General features: G+C 41.2%; 1 protein-coding gene across 5 annotated transcripts in view; it reads left to right on the top strand.

The window, feature by feature from the left end:
- The window catches only part of DEUP1 (deuterosome assembly protein 1), an 83,738-nt gene extending 64,579 nt beyond the window's left edge, over positions 1-19,159 (top strand). For 4 of the 5 annotated variants that reach the window (XM_039224825.1, XM_039224827.1, XM_039224826.1 and 1 more), the window contains 3 exons: positions 599-795; positions 7,757-7,871; positions 18,179-18,355. In XM_039224825.1, coding sequence (XP_039080756.1) covers positions 599-795; positions 7,757-7,871; positions 18,179-18,355 — 489 coding nt within the window. Of the gene's footprint in view, positions 1-598; positions 796-7,756; positions 7,872-18,178 lie in introns of all 5 variants that reach the window. The other variant, XM_039224828.1, reaches the window with a different exon arrangement.
- Positions 19,160-20,181: the final 1,022 nt, after the last annotated feature.

Below are 20,181 nucleotides of genomic sequence, written 5' to 3'. Positions count from 1 at the left end.
TTAGGTGGTTCACACCAGATAGTAAATCTTCATCACGAAGCCGCATTCCTCAAAACCGTGGTACTGGCACAATCCCAACTGTTAGATCATTACTGTAAAACGGTCCCGAGTCAGACTCTAGTCTGTATGGATTTGGAAGATCATTGTTGCATCACCCAACAGTGGGAAATCGATATGTGATTTACTATCATGACATGTATTATTGTAATCAGAGGGAAAAAACCGTCCAAAATTGAAATGTATGATGTATGTTAATTCTGGTTCCATTATTAACACTAGAAGATATACCCTGTAGACATGAGAAGCTTAAATCCAGCCAGTCTGTTCTAGAGAGAGAAAACACTAATGTGAAAGCGAACACGGACAGTGAGAGCAATGTATTGCTCTCATTGTGATGCGTTCAGCAGCAGCTGTCACTAAGTGTCCGTGTTGTGAGGGGGTGAGGGCAGGAGAAGGCTTTAGGGCATATGCGAGTAGAGCCATTGTCACTGGACTCAGACGAAAGGGCTCTTCGATGACGGCCCTGTCTAAGCGCACGGAAAGTATGTATTCCCTTCTAAGGAACGGTTTTTTCAGTGATGGCTTTTTCATTCTCTAGAGTTTGGACTTCACTAACAGGGCACACTCGAGGCATACATCTATTAACAAACTGGAATATGAGAATGAAAGGCTCCGAAATGATCTTGCAAAACTTCGCTCCAATGGCAAAGCAGCGTGGGCCGATCAAAACACCTACGAAGAAATGGGACAGTACACCTATCAAAACCAAATAAAAATGGAAAAGAATGAAGATAGGTATGTCAGCTCCATTATATAAGGACATAAATGTAGAAATATTTCATAGAAATGTATTTTTAAACAATTCAAAAAAGAGCTCTTATATACTATTTCTTCAGTTGTTAAAATTTTATAGTGATATATTGTTTTATATTAAATTCTGTGTTGTCAATAGCTTTCAAAATACAACAGTGAAACGATAGGGTTATAGTGAACTTTACTCAATTCAAACCCTTCTTAGAAGCTGATGTGGCACATAAAATATACAAAGAAGTAATCTTATTTCTTTATGTCATAAGAATAGAAAAACTGGATTTTATTTTTATTTTTTTAAGTTTATGTATTTATTTTGAGAGAGAGAGAGCACAGCAGGGGAAGGGCAGAGAGAGGGAGAGACAGAATCCCAGGCAGGCTCTGCACCATCAGCGCAGAGCCTGACGCGGGGCTGGAACCAATGAACTGTGAGGTCATCACCCTGGATCAAGATCAAGAGTCAGACCCTTAACAGACTGCGCCGCCCAGAAAAACTAGATTTTAATATGTTACATATTAAATATGTAATATGTCATAATAATATGACAGAAAATATGTCGCTTCTGACAACTTCAAAATACACACTTTAGGGGCGCCTGGGTGGCTCAGTCAATTTAAGCATTCAACTTCGACTCAGGTCATGACCTCACAGTTCATGGGTTCGAGCCCCACGTCAGGCTCTGTGCTGACAGCTCAGAGCCTGGAGCCTGCTTCAGATTCTGTGTCTCCCTCCCTCTCTGCCCCTCCCCTGTTCCCTCTCTGTCTCTGTCTCTCAAAATAAAATAAAAGACATTAAAAAAAATACACACTTTATATTGATTCTCCAACAGTGGCGACAAACCATTGGTCCCTTCATAGGGAAGGAACTGGAGGGTGTGGAAGAGGTTTTCTCTGAGTGAAGAGAAGCATGTGGAAAATTAATGTCTGCTATCCACATGCTCCCCTTTTAAAGTGTCTTAGTTCAAAATTTCAGTAAATACATCTGCCATAAAATTAGACTAATTTATTCAATTTTAATAAAATACTATGGAATCAAAACGGCCTCTAGAAGCTTTTCACTGTTTTTCCAAACTTGAAAAGTTCCCAGCAAAATAAACACATTTCTTTTCTCCAGGATATTGGGTCATTAATATGCTAATATGCATTGTGAGTTTCAGGAAGGGTGTGGCATGCAACATTCCCCAAACTTCTTTAATATCAGATTTATTACCATTTCATGGTACCGAGAAAGGGTAAATTGATAGGACCTACCTAACTTCGATACAACTTTTGCTCAAAAACTCATCACGCGTAGCATGAAAACCTCACATATTGTTTTCATATAACATAATATTAACAACCTTGGGAAATTTACTTAAAATTTGTGAGCCTCAATTTCCCATCTGATAAATAGAGATAATAATTCTAAGGGTCTTTTTGTGTGAGAATTATAGAAGAAACCATAGTTCCCTATGAAAACATATTTCCATAAGTGTTAGCCATTATTATTGATATTACGAATAAAATTGTTAGCATTTGTAATAAATTGAATACTTCTTCAACAACTCACAGTGCCAAAAAGTAGCTTTGGGTGGCCAAACAAATGGCTGAATCTGACATTCCCGCAAAACACAGTCCTGTGGAGGAGGGGCGACGCCGGCCTATCTTTGTAACTAAGCACGGCCCAGCTGCAGGTGGATAAATCCATAAATCCATGGGACATAGCAAAAAATATGTCTGCTCAACGTTCTTGTGGACGTAGTGCAGCTCTCTCCTACTTGCATCCCCTCAGCCCTGCACGTCTTAGAGGCTAGATCCCAATCCGATCCAAGAAACAGCAACCATTCAAAAGTGCTTAATTAATAACCTTTTTTCGAGAAGCTCAGGAAGGAAATGAGGGCAGACTGGCTGCTACCCTAGAAACTAAGTATACTGGTGGTGGGTTGCCGTCAGGGGGCAGGCGGTGGGGTGCAGGATGGGGGAGGGAAGAGGTGGGGGAGAGGGAGGGGGCCCTGGGCCGCAGCTCCGAGGGGTGCGAGGCGAGTTGAGGATGCCCACAGGGGGCGGATGGCCGCGGTACAAACGTGGCCTGGGGGCAGAAGGGACAGTCTGCTGAGGCCTGGCCACGGGCCACCTCTCCAGGGCATGTGCCCGTGTGTGCCGCGGGCTATAACTGAAAATCTGTCTCCCGAAGGGGTCTCATCTCGATGTGATATAGAAATATTTTTTCTGATATAGAACAGACCCTTTTCAAAGTGCTTCCCTGCCCTATAGATTCATTTCTCCCTGGGTCAAATCGCGGCCGCATGCCTAGGATTCTTTCATTGCGAGAGAAAAGCAGGCGCCTAGAGCTGTTAGAAGGGGCCTTCCTGCGCACGGGAGTCAGGCCCGGTCTGTGCCGAGCACCCACTGGGTGTGGAACATTGTTTCCTACTCCTGCTTGTTGGGAGGATCTTTGAAAACCTTAGATGAACGGACCTACCAGGTGCTGTTATTTTAAAGGCAGTTACCCTGGGCTGCCCCCCCTTTCTCTTTTTGGAGGGCACAGAATGCGTTCAAGGCGCCTAACAAAAACCAGACCGTAGGGGACGCAGAAAGCAACACGCGGGGGTAAAGTGCTCCGCAGGAGAGGACTTGATAAGCAGTCTGGGCTGGTCTTCCTGCCGCAGAGCCTCGTCACCTGCCAGCCTCATCTGGTGAGAGTTTCATTAAATTGTTTTAATGCCTTGCCTGATTTCAGTGTTCTCCAGTGACCTGATTTTTTTTTAAAGAGAAATGGCATTTCAAATGTTCTGAATAAATTATTATCATGTCGAATCCAGTACGGGGAGAGCGTCGTGAGGTTGTAAGGACCCTGAACTCAGCAGTGGGGAGGGCTGTAAAGCACATGTCTATTAGTCTTAGCAAGTGAAAAATGAAATGTTCCTTCTTTCCCTCACAGCACAGCTCAGTGAAGCCCAGATATATTTGTTAGGCGTAAACATCATCGGAAAACACTGAGTCATATTTACATAGCACAGGCCAGTGCCACAAGGTCTTAGGAAACTATTTCAGAAAGGAAAAGGCTTTTAGGTAAAAGTACATGAAGATGATGTTCCACAAAAGTTTTGTCTAATTTCAGCCACTTCCTCCTTTTAGCTGAGGAAGATTTGTATAATACGTCTTTAAATAATCTTTTGCCCACTTGCAAGTAAGCCAATTTTTGTTGTTTTTCATTCCTATTAGAAGTAATAGGAAGTTCTTCATGCTCATCCACTTGAAAACGTGAAGCCTTTTAGGATGTTCTTTTTTTTTTTTTTAATTTTTTTTTTTAATGTTTTATTTATTTTTAGGGGAGAGAGAGAGACACACAGCGTGAGCAGGGGAGGGTCAGAGAGAGAGGGAGTCACAGGCTGAAACAGGCTCCAGGCTCTGAGCTGGCAGTCAGCACAGAGCCCGACGCAGGGCTTGAACCCACGAACCGCGAGATCATGACCCAAGCGAAAGTCGGACGCTTAACCGACTAAGCCACCCAGGCACCCCTTAGGATGTTCTAACAGATTTGCTTTCTGATAAGAAAGTTATTCAGCACTTAAAATTATAAATAAGATGTAATTGAATTTGGTGAGAATGCATTGAGTTCTTTAAAAATTTTTTTAAATTTAGTTATCTTGAGAGAGAGAGAGAGAGCACATGAGCAGGGGGGAGGGGCAGAGAGAAGGGGGAACAGAATACCAAGCAGGCTCCCTGCTGACAGCACAGAGCTGGATGTGGGGCTCGATCTCACAAACTGCGAGACCATGCATGACCTGAGCCAAAATCAAGAGCAGGATGCTTAACTGACTGAGCCACCCAGACCCCTGTATTGAATATTTTAAAAGTGTTTAGAAGTTAGAGTTTTGAAATTTAAGGCTAATTTATAAGCTAATTTGAAATAGTGGTACCCAGAGCAATCAATATGTGACTAATTTTAATGACAACTCAATTTTGTAATAAATGGAGTTTCTTCTCTATATATGATGCATGCTTGGAAGTTCCATCATGTACTGGAAAGAGTTTAGTAATGCTAACATTAATCATTAAAATTGCTTCAAATGTAGTTCAGAAATAAAAAGTTTCTAATCCTAAGAAAACCAGAACATCGGTAGGCTTGTCGTGACCACTCTCACAAGATCCCTTGTCAGGGAATGAATAGTCATCTAGAAGCAAAAACACAAGTTGAGAAAATTTTGTGCCAAGGTGTTACTCAAGAAGGAACAAAACAAAGCAGGCTGAACAGCTGTGGGCCGGGAAATAATGAGTTGTTCAAAGAACTGGGGGCATCATGTGGAGCGTTAGAAGGTGAGGCTGAAAGCAGGCCAATTAGCAGTTTGTGAAGGGATCCGATTCTATGCTGAGGATGTTATCCCAGAGCCCAGGGAAAATTAACTGAAGGCCAGGAAGGGATGGACAGTTAGGCAGCTCTGAAGATTGCAGAGAGTGGACCCAGGTCTCAAGTGGGCAGAGTTCTGTTCCCAACGACAAGTGAGGCCAGCTTTCCTGGCAGAAGTAGGCAGAGGCTTGGACTAGGGCCTGTGGAAACGCTGACTGGGCAGACCAGCTCGTGAGAGGCTAGTAAAAGCCATCTGAAATAATTTCAAAGAGCTTTTAAGTTGATACACTGAGCGGTTTTTTTACAAGGTAGTTTAGGAAGTATTTGAATAGCTGCATTCTAGAAGAAGAACTTTTGGGGCACCTGGGTGGTTCAGTCCATTAAGTGTCTGACTTCATCTCAGGTCATGATCTCACGGTTTGTGGGTTCAAGCCCCATATCAAGCTTTGTGCTGACAGCTCAGAGCCTGGAGCTTGCTTCGGATTCTATTTCTCCCTCCCTCTCTCTCAGCTCCTCCACCACTCACGCTGTCTCTCTCTGTCTCAAAATAAATAAACATTAAAAAAATTTTTTTTACAAAAAAGGAAGAAGAAGAACTTTTCAGATATAAAGACAATTTAAAGCAAAAGTATTTTACTCCATAATGTAGTCTTTCCTAGTCTGTGATTCCCTCTCTCTCTGACCGCCCCCCCCCCTTGCTCACGCTGTCTCTCTCTCTCCTAGAAAAAAAAAAAAAAACCATAATGTAGTCTTTCCTTCAATGTCTACATTTTATTGATCATACAATAAAAAGAATGTTCATATATAAATTTTAGTAATTAACACTATAAAACTGTATCGATACATCCAAAGCAAAATGGATAATTGAGATAATTCTTTAGATAATTTAGGATGAATAACACTTTCCCTGAAATCTTCGTATAATTGAGATTACGAGATACATATTTCTTGAGCCACTTCTATAATTATCTTATTTTGTCCCACTATGCTTTGAAGTATAGATGGTAGCCTCCCTCAAATTAAAAGGTTCAGCTGAAGATTCTATGCAGATGTGCTTTGCAATTGTTATAATTCTATCTGAATTGTGGGATGTTTTATCTTAACGTGCACATCATAAACCGTGTTATTTCAGTTTAATTTGCTGTTCTGTTTCCATGGTAATTATGGTTTGGGAGAATGGATTTAAAAAAAGATATATTTCAAGATAAGTAAAAATGGGAAACATGTTGTGTTTGTTTTTTATGTCCTAATTTACAGATGTCTCACTTAACTTTTATTGCTATTTGTATGCATTGCTTTGAAAATGTTTACATAATAAGAAACAAGTCTGTGTAGATAGTCTTTGGATAAGAACAGAGAACAATGACATAAATTTGTTTGAACCATGCAAAATTCAAATATGAAGCCTTTGAAAATGGTAAATCATTACCTCTGAAGATTGTGAATAATCAGTAAAAATGAATAAAGTTTAAGGTGAAGGGATTCTTATGTTTTCATGGGCTTTGATGATTTTGATTAAATTTCAACCCCAATTTCATGAATTAATGTGCAGAAAGATATTTATTTAGTTCCAAAGAGCTCATACCATTGGATCTTTTTATGTAAAATCTTAGGTCAAGTTAGTTTAGTTTTTCATTCCATTATTCATTTGTTTAGTCAGCATATGAAAATTTTAAAAATGTATTCAGTTTCATCTTCCACTTTATATGTTAGCACAAACAACTAATTCTGTACTGTACCTTTTATCCAAACTGTGGAGTTCAAGTCTCCTAACAACTCATTTTTTATCAATGAAAAAACTAAAGTCACAGAAGGATCTAGATACCTCCTCAAGCTCAAGGTTATACAACTAAGTGTGGAAGAGCTTAGGAGAAGATATTAATTGAAAACATGTTACAAATTATTAAGTCCTATAGGAATTAGAATTATTGTGCAAGGACTTATTCTAGCATCAAAAAAAGGGGGGGGTGGCACCTGGGTGGCTCAGTCGCTTGAGCGGTTGAGCATCTGACTTTGACTCAGGTCATGATCTCATGGTTAGAGCCCCGTGTCAGGCTCTGTGCTGATGGCTAGCTCAGAGCCTGGAGCCTGTTTCAGATTCTGTATCTCTCTCTCTCTCTGACCCTCCCCTGTTCATGCTCGCTCTCTCTCTCTCTCTCTCTCTCTCTCTCCCTCTCAGAAATAAATAAAACAAAAAACTTAAAGAGAGAGAGAAGTATAATTCTGTTAAGAAAGCCAGCAAGGTTTAGTGAAATAGAGAATACACAAAGAGGATTATTTAGAATTGTTGAGGGCAGCATTGTTAGCTGTTTTGAGGTTTTTCTGCAACTGGCATCATGTTTTTTAATTAAATGGCAAAGAGATCCGAAAGTAATGTAGAAACGGATGATAAGCAATAAGAATAGAAGAATATTTTTAACAATTACCAAGTCTTCTGCTCATTATTAATCATTAGAAATGACTTACCAGGAAATTATTTTCAAAGAGATCCCAAGATAAGCCCAGACGTTTTGTGGTGCTCTCCCCTCCGTTAGACATCAGAGAAAAGTAAAGGCTTAGCTACATGAACCAGCAGTGTCCTCAGTAGCGGTAACAATGACCATCCTTCTCGTTTAGACTTAGCCGAGACCGGGAGCCAAACAGAAGTGCAACACCGCCACTGCCCCCTTTGCCATTTCAAACCAAAGAAATGACAAGCCCCCTGCTTAGTGATGACGAAGTGTTCCCACTGGTGAGTTGCTGGCTGTTGGTTATTTCTTCCTTAAAGGAGTGATGACTTTTACAGTGATACCTACATACTGATACACATACACACAGTTGTTGGGGGAAAGAAAAGTGGCTTCTTGACTAGGACTCCAAGGTGGGCCTGTGCGTCATTTGGCCATGCCTCTCTATAGAAGGAAAAGAGATCTGTAATGTTTCGTGAAGTATTTCAACCTATGGTTACTCACCTCTAGTGCAGGCCAGAATGATGGGGATGCTTTTTAAAATCTCAAGTGCTTAGGACTCATCCCTGAACATCCCATGAGCCCTCCATGATCTGTATATTTTAAAGAGCTACAAGTGATCTTTTATGCCTGTTTAAAAAATCTTTTTTATTGACTCTGACATATACACAGAAACTTAACACAAATCAGAATTGGACAGACAGCCTGATGACTTATCACAAAATAAACATCACTGTAACTGCCACCCACGTAGAACAGAACACGGGCAGCCCTCCACAGGCACCCCTCACGTCCCTTTCCAGTCACTCCTTCGACTTGCTCCCAAGGTACCCACTATCCTGAACTTTTCACATCATGTATTTGTTGTAAATTTTATGTAAGTAGAATCATATTATCTGTGATCCTTGTGTCTGGCTTCTTTTGCTCAACATTATTCTGAGATTCCTCATCCATATTGTTTTATACGGCTGTAGTTGATCCATTTTTGTTTCTCTGTAGTATTCCATTGTATATAAATGCTACATAGGATGGAATACAATTTGTTCATTCTACTCTCAACAGATGGTTGAGTTATGTCCTGCTGGGGAATATTTCTGCTAAAAACATTGCTGCATGTGCCTTTGGCTGCACATGTGTACACATCTTTTGGGTATATTCCTAAGAGTGGAATTGTTAGGTCATAGCATATGCACAAGGTCAGCTTTAGAAAGTAGTGCCAAGCTGTTTTCCTAACTGCTGGAGGCAGCTAATGCCCCAATAAGTAGTATAGGAATGTTCTTGTCACCTATTCTTTCCAACACTAGGTATCATTGGTCTTTTTAGTTTTAGCTTTCCTGATCAGTGTGTAGGAACTTCCTATTGCGGTTTTAATTATTTGTCTGGTGACTAATGAGGTTGAGCCCTTTTTCATGTATCTATTTGCCATTTTGATAGTCTCCTCTGTAAAGTATCTGTTGAGTTTCCTTGCCTAATTTTCTACTGGACTGTCTTTATTCTCATTGATTTGCAGAAGTTCTTTATATATTCTGAAGATAAGCTCTTTGTCGATTATATATATCGCAGATATCTTCTCCCATTCTTAACTTTCCTCTTCACCTAATGGTATCTTTCGGTAACTGGAAGTTCCTAATATTAATACATCCAAACTTGTGAATCTTTTCCGTTACGGTTAACATTTTTTGGTATCCTGTTTAAAACTTTGCTTGTCCCAAAGTTATAAAAAAATTATCCTATGTTATCTTTGAGAAACTTTGGCTCTTTACCTTTCATATTTACATCTACACCTGGAATTACGTTTTACATATGGTGCAAGGTAATACTCTCAATCCCTTCTCCCATGAAAATAGCCATTTGAACATGCACATATATTTCAGTCCTGTGGATTCTATTGGATTTTCTATATTCAGAATCAAAATCATGACAGTTTGTTTTCTACTGTCATATCTTTATACCTTTTATTTCTTTTTCTCAATCTATATTACTAAGTAAATATTGAGTAGCAGAAGTGGTACAGACAGCATATCTATCTCCTCACTTAACTGCCCAGAGAAAGCTTTCAGTATGCCACCATTGTGTATATTTCCTATAGATATTTTGTAGATTTCTTTTAAAAGATGAAGGAAATTCCCTTTTATTTATAGATTGCTAACTTTGTTCATGAGTTGATGTGGAATTTTATCAAATACTTTTTCTGCTTCTTTTGAAATTACCAAAAAGAAAAAAGAAAAAAAAGAAAGGACCATGTAATGCTTCTCTTTTGCTTGGCCAATGTGATGTCTTTCTTGATTTTAGATTGTTAACCCAACTTTGAATCCTTGGAATAAACTGCACTTGGTAACTGGATTTGGTTTGTTCACATTGGCTCCAAATTTTTGCTTTGTGTTCACTAGAAAAATTAGCCTGTAGTGTTCCTTTGTGTCCTCATCAAGCTCTGGTATCAGATGGTGCTGACCTCATAAAACAGGGAAATGGTTCTTCATTTCACATTCCTCCATTTCCTCATTTTCCTCAACAATCTCTGTTGCTTTCTATGCATCAGATAAAAGAGCCAGCTCTCCCTGTCTTGAGAAAGTGGCCTCATGTAGGTTACTTTCAGCTTTATATTTTTTGGTTCTTGAATTTTCACTTGATCCTTTTATAGTTTCTAGTTCTGTGCTGAAATTTTCTACCCTATGATTTAATTTATTGAACATAATAATCACAGGGTTTTTTAAGTAGCTTTTTCCCTCAGAAAGTAAGTAGTACTCTTAGCCGTTACGTTCACTTGTATTCAAAGTATATTATGTTTTTTCAGCGTCTCCCCATGATATGCTAATATTGGATACAAATTATAAACAATGACAACAGAAAATGTCTAAACTGGATGGGTATCCCATGAGTACTTTACTGCTTTTCTAGAATCTATCACCTTCTTTTGGTAGAAACTGGAAGTAAGAGTCAAGCTATTTTGGAAGGAGATGACTTCAAACCATTAACTTTCGAAGTGTTAGAGATCTCTAAAGCCTTGAAACACTCTTGCATGTTCATCTCAACGTAAAATGCCAAAATTATCTGAACAGAATAAAATCCTATACCAACAAAGTAAATGAAATAAACTTGCTCATTTTAGCTGTAGGAACCGCTAAGGGGACTTAGCAAATTCTGTATCACACACATTCCAGTGAGGCAAAAGGAAAACAAAACATGATGAATTGCTAAGTGCCCCATGGCTCTAATATCAGATGATTTTAGCATTTTAGGATCATTAGTCTCTGCTCAAATATCACCTCATCTGACATGTCTGAGCAACCGACCTATGGCGGCCCCTCCCTCTTCAACCCCTTGTCCTGTGTTTTGTTTTTTTCATAGCACTTCACAATAAGACATTTTATGTCTGCCTGTTTGTTCTCCTCCCTCCCTTAGAATTTGAGCTCCATGAAAGCAGAGATGTTTTTTCTGTTTGTTTTACTGTTGTAACCCCAGCACCTAAAATAGTGTGTGGTATTGGCAGGCACGTAGGAAGCATATAAGAATATCTGCTGTATTAACTTAATAAACACTGGGCTTCCTTCTCTCTCTGAAATTCCACATTACTCCTTTGAGGACGTTCATAAGCCCACAATCACCAGGAAAGAAAATTCTCTACTGTTTTAGGTCTGGGCATGGGGACTTTACTCTGTGACGGGGCTCCAGAGTTCCCTGAAAGACATAGCCCAGGCCACTGTTCTGAGTCCAGAGGTTTCTGTCCACTTCCACATTTAAACTTCTACATCAGTACTGTCCCTACCAAGAATTCCAGCGACCTTCTCATGGTTCGTGAAATATGCTTTTATGAACTCATCTTCCTTAATCATTTTTTCTTGAAACTAATGTTCTCTGACTTCTATGACACTATTCTCCACTGATTTTTCCTGCTGCCTGTTTACTTTTTTCCCAGTCTGCTTCCAAGCTTCTCTCTCCTATACCTGTCCCTGAAGTGTCATCATTCATTCATAAAATCAACATGTATTATAAGCACACAGGATATGGCAGGTTCTGTTTTAAACACATCTTTGATGAGACAGGCAAGTCTAGAGTCTGGTGAGAAAAAGAGAGGAACCCCAGCAATGGATGAATGAATAAGCAAAGAGTGTACATACACACAGCGGAATATTATTCAGCCATAAAAAGGAGTGAAGTATATGCTATATTGTGGTGGATGAACCTCTAACACATTATGCTAAGTGAAAGCAATTAGCCACAAGAGGTCATATATTGTAGTATTCCATCTGTGAGAGGCACTCAGAACAGGCAAGTCATAGAGACAGGATGTAGACTGGTGGTTCCCACGGGTAGTGTGGGGAGCAGGGAACGAGGGTCAGTGGCTTAATGGGTCCAGCTTCCTTTCAGGATGGTGAAAATATTCTGTAACTAAAGCGAGATGGTGATTGCATAACATTGCGAATGTACTAAATGCCACCAAAGTGTTCATTTTTAAATGGTTTTATTTTGTGTGCATTGTACCTCAGAAAAAGGAAGGAACAATTAATGACTGGAAACAAATGACTGTATAAGAAATTATCAAATAGTGATACATTCTATGATGAAAAGAAAAGCCAGAAATATGATAGGAAGTGATGGCAGTGTGGGGAATGACTTTAGGTCGAGTGGCCAGGAAAATGGGGAGGGAACACTGAGGAGGGGACATTTAAATTGGGACCTAAATTAACAAAAAAAGATCCAAAGACCTGGAGAAAGCAGGCTTCAGGCAGAGGGAACCACTAGTGAAAATCTGCAAGGCAGAAACAAGTGTGGTAAATTTGAGAACCAAATAGGGGGTGGAGGGGCCTGGAGCCTAGAAGGGAAGAGAAAGAATGGAACGAAAGGGGGCCAGAGAAGCAGTCAGAGGAAGATCAGATATGGAGAGACTATAAGCCATGGGAAGGAATTTGAATTTTGTTTTAAAAATATCTTTTAAAAAGACCCTTTGATTGCCAAATAAATAGAAAATTATAGAGGGGCTGAAGAAGAAGTGCGGAGAACAGTTCCCAGGCTATTTCAGTAGTCCAGGCAAGACAGGAGGAAGCTGGCTTGGCAGCAGTGGACAGAGAGTAACACACTGGATCCAGGGAACTAGGGGAAAGAAACTAGGGGAAGGAACAGGGTTAGAGGAGAAAGTCATGATTTCTAGATTGGGCATTTAAATTAAAAGTGTTTAGTAGACATGCAAATAGAGACACCAAATAGGTGTTAGGATATGTGAATCTGGTATCTAAGGAAGAGATCAGCGCTAGAAATAAAATATGGGGATCAACAGTATATGGCTGATATTTAAATCTATAGGACTGGATGAGAAAGAATACTTACTAGAGTATAAATGAGGAAACTCCCAAGACCAAGCCTTAGACCACCATATTTAGTGGTCCAATGGGGATCTTCAAGGAGACGAACAAAGTTTGATGGAGATGAGGTGGGACCCATGAGTGACTAGGTTCATTTGCAGAAGCAGCCATTGAGAAGATAAGAAGGAATAGAATCCACAGTATATAGGTAGAAGTAAGAGTTCTTGAAACAGAGTATGGCCTGAAGTATGACTACAGGAGCAAATGGGTGTGGAGACGAGGCAGCTCCCGGCCAAGAAAGAGGCAAGGCCACCAGGTAATGAGTGAGAAAACGAATATACTAGAATGGGTGGGTAGCAGTCCCTGCAGTAACAGAATTCCCCCTCCATCCACCCACCCCAGCATTCAGTTGCTCAGGTACAGGCGTGCCTCAGGCACTTTATTTAGGCCTGGGTTTTACCAAGTACCTAGGACAGAGGAATGGTTGCAATGATGGATCTGGAGTATAAGCAGAGGCAGAAGGGAATGGATGATGTGAGAAAGTGGAAATTTGAGACTAAATAAGCTGGAAGGGTAATGGGTGGGTTGCTGAACATCTTGATTAGTAAATTATCGTGGATGACAATGTCAAGACCACGGCCATGAGACTGGGTGCCTGAACTGAAGCACTCTCCAAGATTCCATTTTTGAACTGCAGTTTTTATTTGTATATTTTGGATGATTTCCATCAGACTCACAGCTTTAATTCTCTTAACTTTGAAATATCTCTAATCCAAACCTACCTTTTGGGATCTGGATTGATATATCTCATTGTCTACATGACAATCTGTTTGAGCCCCAAGTCATCTCTAACTCAGCATTATTTAAGACCAAAAGCATTTTCTTCAATCATCTATTAACTCCAAAGTTTGTTTGAAATATACTCTGTGCTAGAAACTGCTAGAACCTGGAGAATCAAAAATAAGCAAGGCCTTACCCTTAATGGGCCCCTTTTACTGTTTTTCATTGATCAGTAAATGGCGTTGATGTCACCCAGTCACCACTCAAGCCAGAATTTCGGAAGTCATCTGTCTGAGATCAGGTTTCGTAGAATCTGAGACGGGGATTCTTATGAAAGTGATTTATTGAGGGTACTATTCTTGGCAGGAGGAGAGTCAGGGAAGCAGTCTAGGGGAAGGGAGAAAAGCTAAAGCGGGGCAAGAGCTCAGCTAGAGGTGAGATTGGCCTGGCCTCACCGGGAGCTTGGGGCACGAATTACACAACAGAGGTGGTCCCCCTGGAGAACAGAAGTCTGGCATTCGGTGCCCCTGTCAGTCAGTCACTGCCTCTGAGAGGAGAGGGAGCGTCCTGAGGGGGTATTGCAACTTCCCGGAGGAGGCAGAGGCTCCAGTTCAGCTGAGGACAGGTCTCCCGAGAACCGACACCCAGAGCAGCTGGAGGACAGATGCACCACCTGGTGAAGGGAATTCTAGCAGGGCACCAACGGCAGCCACTATCGCCCACCTCTCGAACCACTCAGATCCGTGTTCGACTCCTGTTGTTTGTTCTACTCACACCTGTCTTCTCCAAGATTCGGGCTGATCTTAATTTCTGAGAAAACTTCTAAAAGGAGGGTTAGTGGGACAAACTACAGGCCTTGATGCTACAGCTGGTCTCAAGGCCTTGGTATAATCATCTCCTCGCCCATTCTAGGTTCCCCTCTCTCCCAGCTGGCCAGGTAGCTTGCTTTGTGGGGTGAGCCCCTGGGTCCTATGACCTTATCAGGATGTGGTTTGCCATTTGCAGTTAACGCTGGGCATGAGAGTATAAAAAAAGAAACATCAGTGGCTCACCTAAATATAAAACATAGTCTTCACAGTCTCCATTAGACAGTCTTTGTGATGATTAGGGCCAGGTACGCCTGCCAGTATAGTACCTCTTTTCTGTGCCTCTGATCTGTCAGCATGAGGAAGCCAAAGTGGCTAGGTGCCAGCTAGTGCTTTAAGTGTAGTTGGACTCTTAGAGATCTCTGGGTGGAGGCATTTCCCCCTCCGAGACCTAGGACCTGTAGATCAATAGAGCCTAAAGATACAAAGACAGAAGGTACCAATTCTCCAAGTTGGTCAACAGAAGTGATGCAGCAGAGCCATTCCTACATCCTCCCTTATGTTCCCAGATTCGTGTATTCTACCTGTTGGAAATATAGTAGCATATAAGAGCCATTGGTTTAAAGTCTATACCATATCCTGAAGACCGGTACCCCCTCCTCACAGGATAGAACTTCCAAGCTGATGCCTCAGCTCTGCCTTCAAGAAGCCTATCAGGCTAGCATCCCCCAGACAGTGCTGTATGTGGTAGGACCAGTGAATACCAAGGTCATGCCCGCACAGCCATGCTCCTCTGCTGTAAAGTAGGTTCCTTTACTACTAATCAGGAACCCATGCCAGTAAATCAGTCTCACTGTGAGCTCTCAGATAGCGGTCAAGGCCAAGGCCCTTCAAGCAGGAAAGGCAAACCCATATGATATATGTTAGTTCCGGCAAGGATGAAACATTGCCCTTTCCAAGGTGAAAGGGACCTGGTGTGTACACAAATTGCCACCAAGAGGCTGGTCGGTCTCTCTGAGGGATGGTGCCATATCAGGAACTAAGCTTTAGTCTCTACTGCAAGCAGCTCAGACATTCAGCAAGCAACAGTTAGCTAAACTAACCTGGGTGCTGTTGGGCCCATCCATAATTTCCCCTGGAGTGGCCAAGGACAGAGGCTAGATCAAGTCACCGTACCCACTTCTTAGATGTTCCATCTCAACCAGGGCTCAATAGCATTATGGGAACTGTTTTGTAAACAGTCTACAGTTTTCTGCCACAGATGGCATGGCCGTAATCCCAAATCTTAAGGGTCTTCAGTGTCCCTTGCCTAGTGAGACTTGTCAGAGGCTGTACAAAGCAATTTTTTTATTGTATCTTCCAAGTCATTTGGCCCAAGTGGTAGGACTGCTTGTACTCCATTTCCAACCTACTGCAGTGCCCCTCATTGCCCTGGGCCCTACTCGAAAAACAAAATGAAACAGAAATAGCCTTCGGTGTTATCCAGGAAATGAGTCAGATTATGCCACCCAAGAGTGGAATATGCTGCTTCCCAAACCTGAAGAGACCTGCCAAGCGTTGTGCTTCTTCGGTGACAAGAAACGCAAGGTGCATTAACTTGTGCTTAGATGCCCTATAATGCTCCATATAATGGTACACCGAAAAACGTGTCAAGCCCAGGGCTCCTGGGTGGCTCAGTCGGTTAAGCATCCCACTGTGGCTTAGGGCATGATTTCACGGTTCATGGGTTCGAGCCCCGCAAGGGGCTCTGTACTGACAGCTCAGAGCCCGGAGCCTGCTTCTGATTCTGTGTCTTCCTCTCTCTCTCCCTGCCCCTCCCCCACTCATGCTCTTTCTCACTCTCAAAAAAACAAATGGATATACAAGAAAATATTTTTAAAATTGTGTCAAGCCCATGAACCATTTATGGGGTTTATCTTTCACTTTCTGGATGGAGTGTGTGTGTCCTTCCAAGCCTGCAACATACTTGCCACTTCCTGCTCGCTCATCAGATCTTAGCATGATGTTAATGTTACTACATTATGCTCTATAGTCTATAACCCCAGGAATGTCCAGATGGTCCAGGCTTCTTCAGAACTTACTGTGGCAGCATCCTTACAGAACACATAACATTGGGGAAGAACATGTATGTGTGTTGTTGTCTACCCCATGTGGATGCTAACTACTACTACTGATCCTCTTCCTTTTTTATAAATTTTTTAACATTTATTTATTATTGAGAGACAGAGAGACAGAGCATGAGCAGGGCAGGGGCGGAGGGAGAGGGAGACACAGAATCTGAAGCAGGCTCCAGGCTCTGAGCTGTCAGCACAGAGTCCAACGGTGGGCTCAAACTCACAAACCGTGAGAACATGACCTGAGCCGAAGTTGGATGCTTAATCAACTGAGCCACCCAGGTGCCCCAACCCCCTTCTTTATTGGGTATTAAAAAGAATGCATTTGCCAAGTCAACGGTAGTATATCATGTACCCGAGGCTGTAGTAAAGATACTCTATCCAGCATCAAATCTACAGCCAGTGCTACTACTTGGATAAATTTATACGGCACTCCACTCTCATCTGCCATGATCCATACACTTTTGTCAGAGGCCGGACTTATGAACTAAATTGCCCTATAGCAAAGTTCACCGGCATACAGATCATCGACTCTTCAAACACTTTAGAAAAGTTCCATTCTTCCAATAAAACAAAAGTTGAAGAAGAGTCCAGGGATCCCAGAACTAGAAAATTAAAGTACAAACGTCCCCAACTTATTTTTTAAATTAACCTAAAACATTATTTTGATTGAAGCACTTGTGTGTGTGTGTGTGTGTGTGTGTGTGTGTGGGCGCGCGCGCACGTGTACGTGCGTGCATAAATTAAAGAACATAACAGGTCACAGTTAAATGAGCACTTCCATATTGCCATGAAGTATGGAACCGGGTGCTTACCACTGAGGCTTTCTCAGTGGACAAACAGGATACATTCCCAAGTCATGGCGTTCCCCAGGGGGGAGCCACTCTTACCCAGGATGCATCACGCTGCCACCCTCCTTACCCAGCCAACTCCAAACAGCAGTTAGCTCCCATTTTCAGCCAATCCTTAGTTTCCCCCCCATACAAGCTTTCTTTGCTCAAGTCCTACTGTGATCTTTAGCTTTTTGGAGTTGCTTATTTTCAGATAACCCTTGGCTTTACAAAGTAGTTGAGTATGTTTTAGGCAAGTTCCGTGGTAATTTTGTGGGCCCTGCATTTGCAGTTGGACACAGTAATATTTATTTCTAGAGCTTTTTAATATAATGGTGCGGTGCTGTTTTCATTGCTCGAGGATTTCACGAGCAGTCCCTGCTTTATACCAGTAGAGAGACTTCTGCCTGGACTATTTCATTACGAGTTGTACCACTTGCCAGCATTCCAGGGGGGACGCATGCCTGGGAACAGAAAGGTTTAAAAGGCTTTGTGGGGGCGCCTGGGTGGCTTAGTCGGTTAAGCGTCCGACTTTCGCTTAGGTCGTGATCTCGCGGTTCGTGGGTTCGAGCCCCGCGTCGGGCTCTGTGCTGACTGCCAGCTCGGAGCCTGGAGCCTGTTTCAGAGTCTGTATCTCCCTCTCTCTCTGACCCTCCCCTGCTCACGCTGTCTCTCTCTCTCCTAGAANTAAAAAAAAAAAAAACAATAAAAAAAAAAAAAAGGCTTTGTGTTCCTCACCTAACATCTCTTTCTCTCTTTAGTCTCCCCCAGATATAGTCTTCCCAGCCTCTTTGGCTACACAGCATTTCCTTCTGGAGGAAGAGAAGCGAGCGAAAGAATTTGAAAAACTTCTAAATACACATATTGATGAACTGCAAAGACATACAGAATTCACCCTGAATAAATACACCAAGCTAAAACAAAATAGACACATGTGAACTTTTAAACTCTTTTTATTTGCTTCCCCCACCCCAAGGGAAAAAAAAGCTCTGGCAAAATATTTACAAAGCTGAATAATGAAACTGAGAAATTTTGTTCTGTTTTCATGAGTAAATCATTTCTGTTAGGCAGCTAGAAAATAGGTATTTTGTTCGATAAAGCTGTTTGTATTTCTGCACTAACCTAATAAATTCTTTGACTGTAGAGTTACTATAAACAGGACTACTCCAAAAGACATTTTTTTCCAGTCTATGGAATATTTTGGAATTAAATATGGAGTTTTTTCCCCCACAAATCATGTATACTGAAAACCCATTTCCTCTGTAACAATACAAAATGAGGGAAAGGGAAAATGCTGCATTTCAAATATCCAGGGCAGCTCATTTGTACTAGGTTTGAAAACTCAAGAATTTTTCCAAATGAAAAACCTTATTTTGAGCTATGTAAACATCCAAACATTGCTTTTAGGGAAAAAAAAAAAAAGCATAGCTTTACCGGTTCTACAATTATCTTTGTAATGTCTCTCTGTTTTAACACAACTAAGACATGGAAACATCTGTTTACACATTTGAAATGTACATTCCAGCCAGAGATTAGTGCTTTCCTGTTAGCTCTACTTACTTCATGGACATGAACGAGATAAAGAAGATGTAAAACACTACTGCTGTTACACCCTTCCTTGTAATACCTCTGTTTTTAATACATAAAGCGATATGAAATTCTGTGAATGAAAACTTAAATGCCAAATCTGTATGCAACAGTTAACAACGTGGTAGTGGACAATAAAATTTAAGTTACAAATACATACGCATGATACTCCATTCTTCTTTCTTGAACAGTGACATTTATATAAAGATTATGAAAACTCTCAATATAGTTACTCAAGGTAAGTCCTGCAGCTTTTATAGTTTTTGTTTTCTCTTTGAAGAGACTGAATCTCAGTGTACCGGGAGAGGAAGTCAAGACGGCTTTAGATAACAGGTGTCGTGACAGGTGTCCTGTGAAAAATGCAGAGCCCTGTTCACGTTAGGGGGCAGGACCATGTAGTTTTCGAGAGCTCTTGATATTTGCCAAAAGCCTTCATTTCAATTCACAGCAATCCTGTGAAATCAGCAAAGCTAGTATCCTTGTTCCTGGGAATCAAGCTGTTAAGAAACTTAGAAGAATCAGGGTAATCAAGAAAATCAGAAATGCCCGGCTTCCAGTGACTGGCTCCAGCTCTTACTTCCCAGCATCACTTTTGGTAACCAAACAGATAGTGAACAGTGCTGTCTCCACAGATGCCATGTTTCATGACAGAACATGAGAGGGCTACAAAGCTTTTAGTGTACCCAAAGCCCCACATGAGGAAAATAATAGAAGTTATGATGCATTAACATTATTTAGTCATTTCTAGCCTGGACACAAAGAAAATAGAGTATTTTTCAGTGTTCTCTTTAGGAGATGGGAAGAAAAAGTATGTTCAGGAAAAGGGCCTTCCATGAACAATTCTAAAATCTTTGTGTCTGTAACGCAAGTGCAAACAATGCAAAAGCATAAAATACACATATCTTTATAATCCCCCAAATCTGAATGCCACTTCATTCCTTTCAGGGTTGAGACATGATTACAAATTGCAGGCTGAAAATAAAGATCTAGGCTACAGTGTTCTTAGAACTGAGCAGAGTCAAGAGAGCCTGAGCTTGGAGTATGTCCAGGACTAACATTGAATTTGTTCTTCTGGATTATTATTTCAAGTCCCTAAGCAAACTTTTTTTAAATCACTAGTTCAGCATTGCACTTAACGCCAGCTTTCTTAAATCAGTAGTTTTCAGTATTTTTTTTT

The sequence above is a fragment of the Hyaena hyaena genome, unplaced genomic scaffold (genome assembly GCF_003009895.1).
Source record: "Hyaena hyaena isolate Hyena2069 unplaced genomic scaffold, ASM300989v1 scaffold_1781, whole genome shotgun sequence".
Lineage (NCBI taxonomy): Eukaryota > Metazoa > Chordata > Mammalia > Carnivora > Hyaenidae > Hyaena > Hyaena hyaena.
Note: the sequence above shows the minus strand (reverse complement) of the source record. Positions and strands in the feature narration are given on the sequence as shown.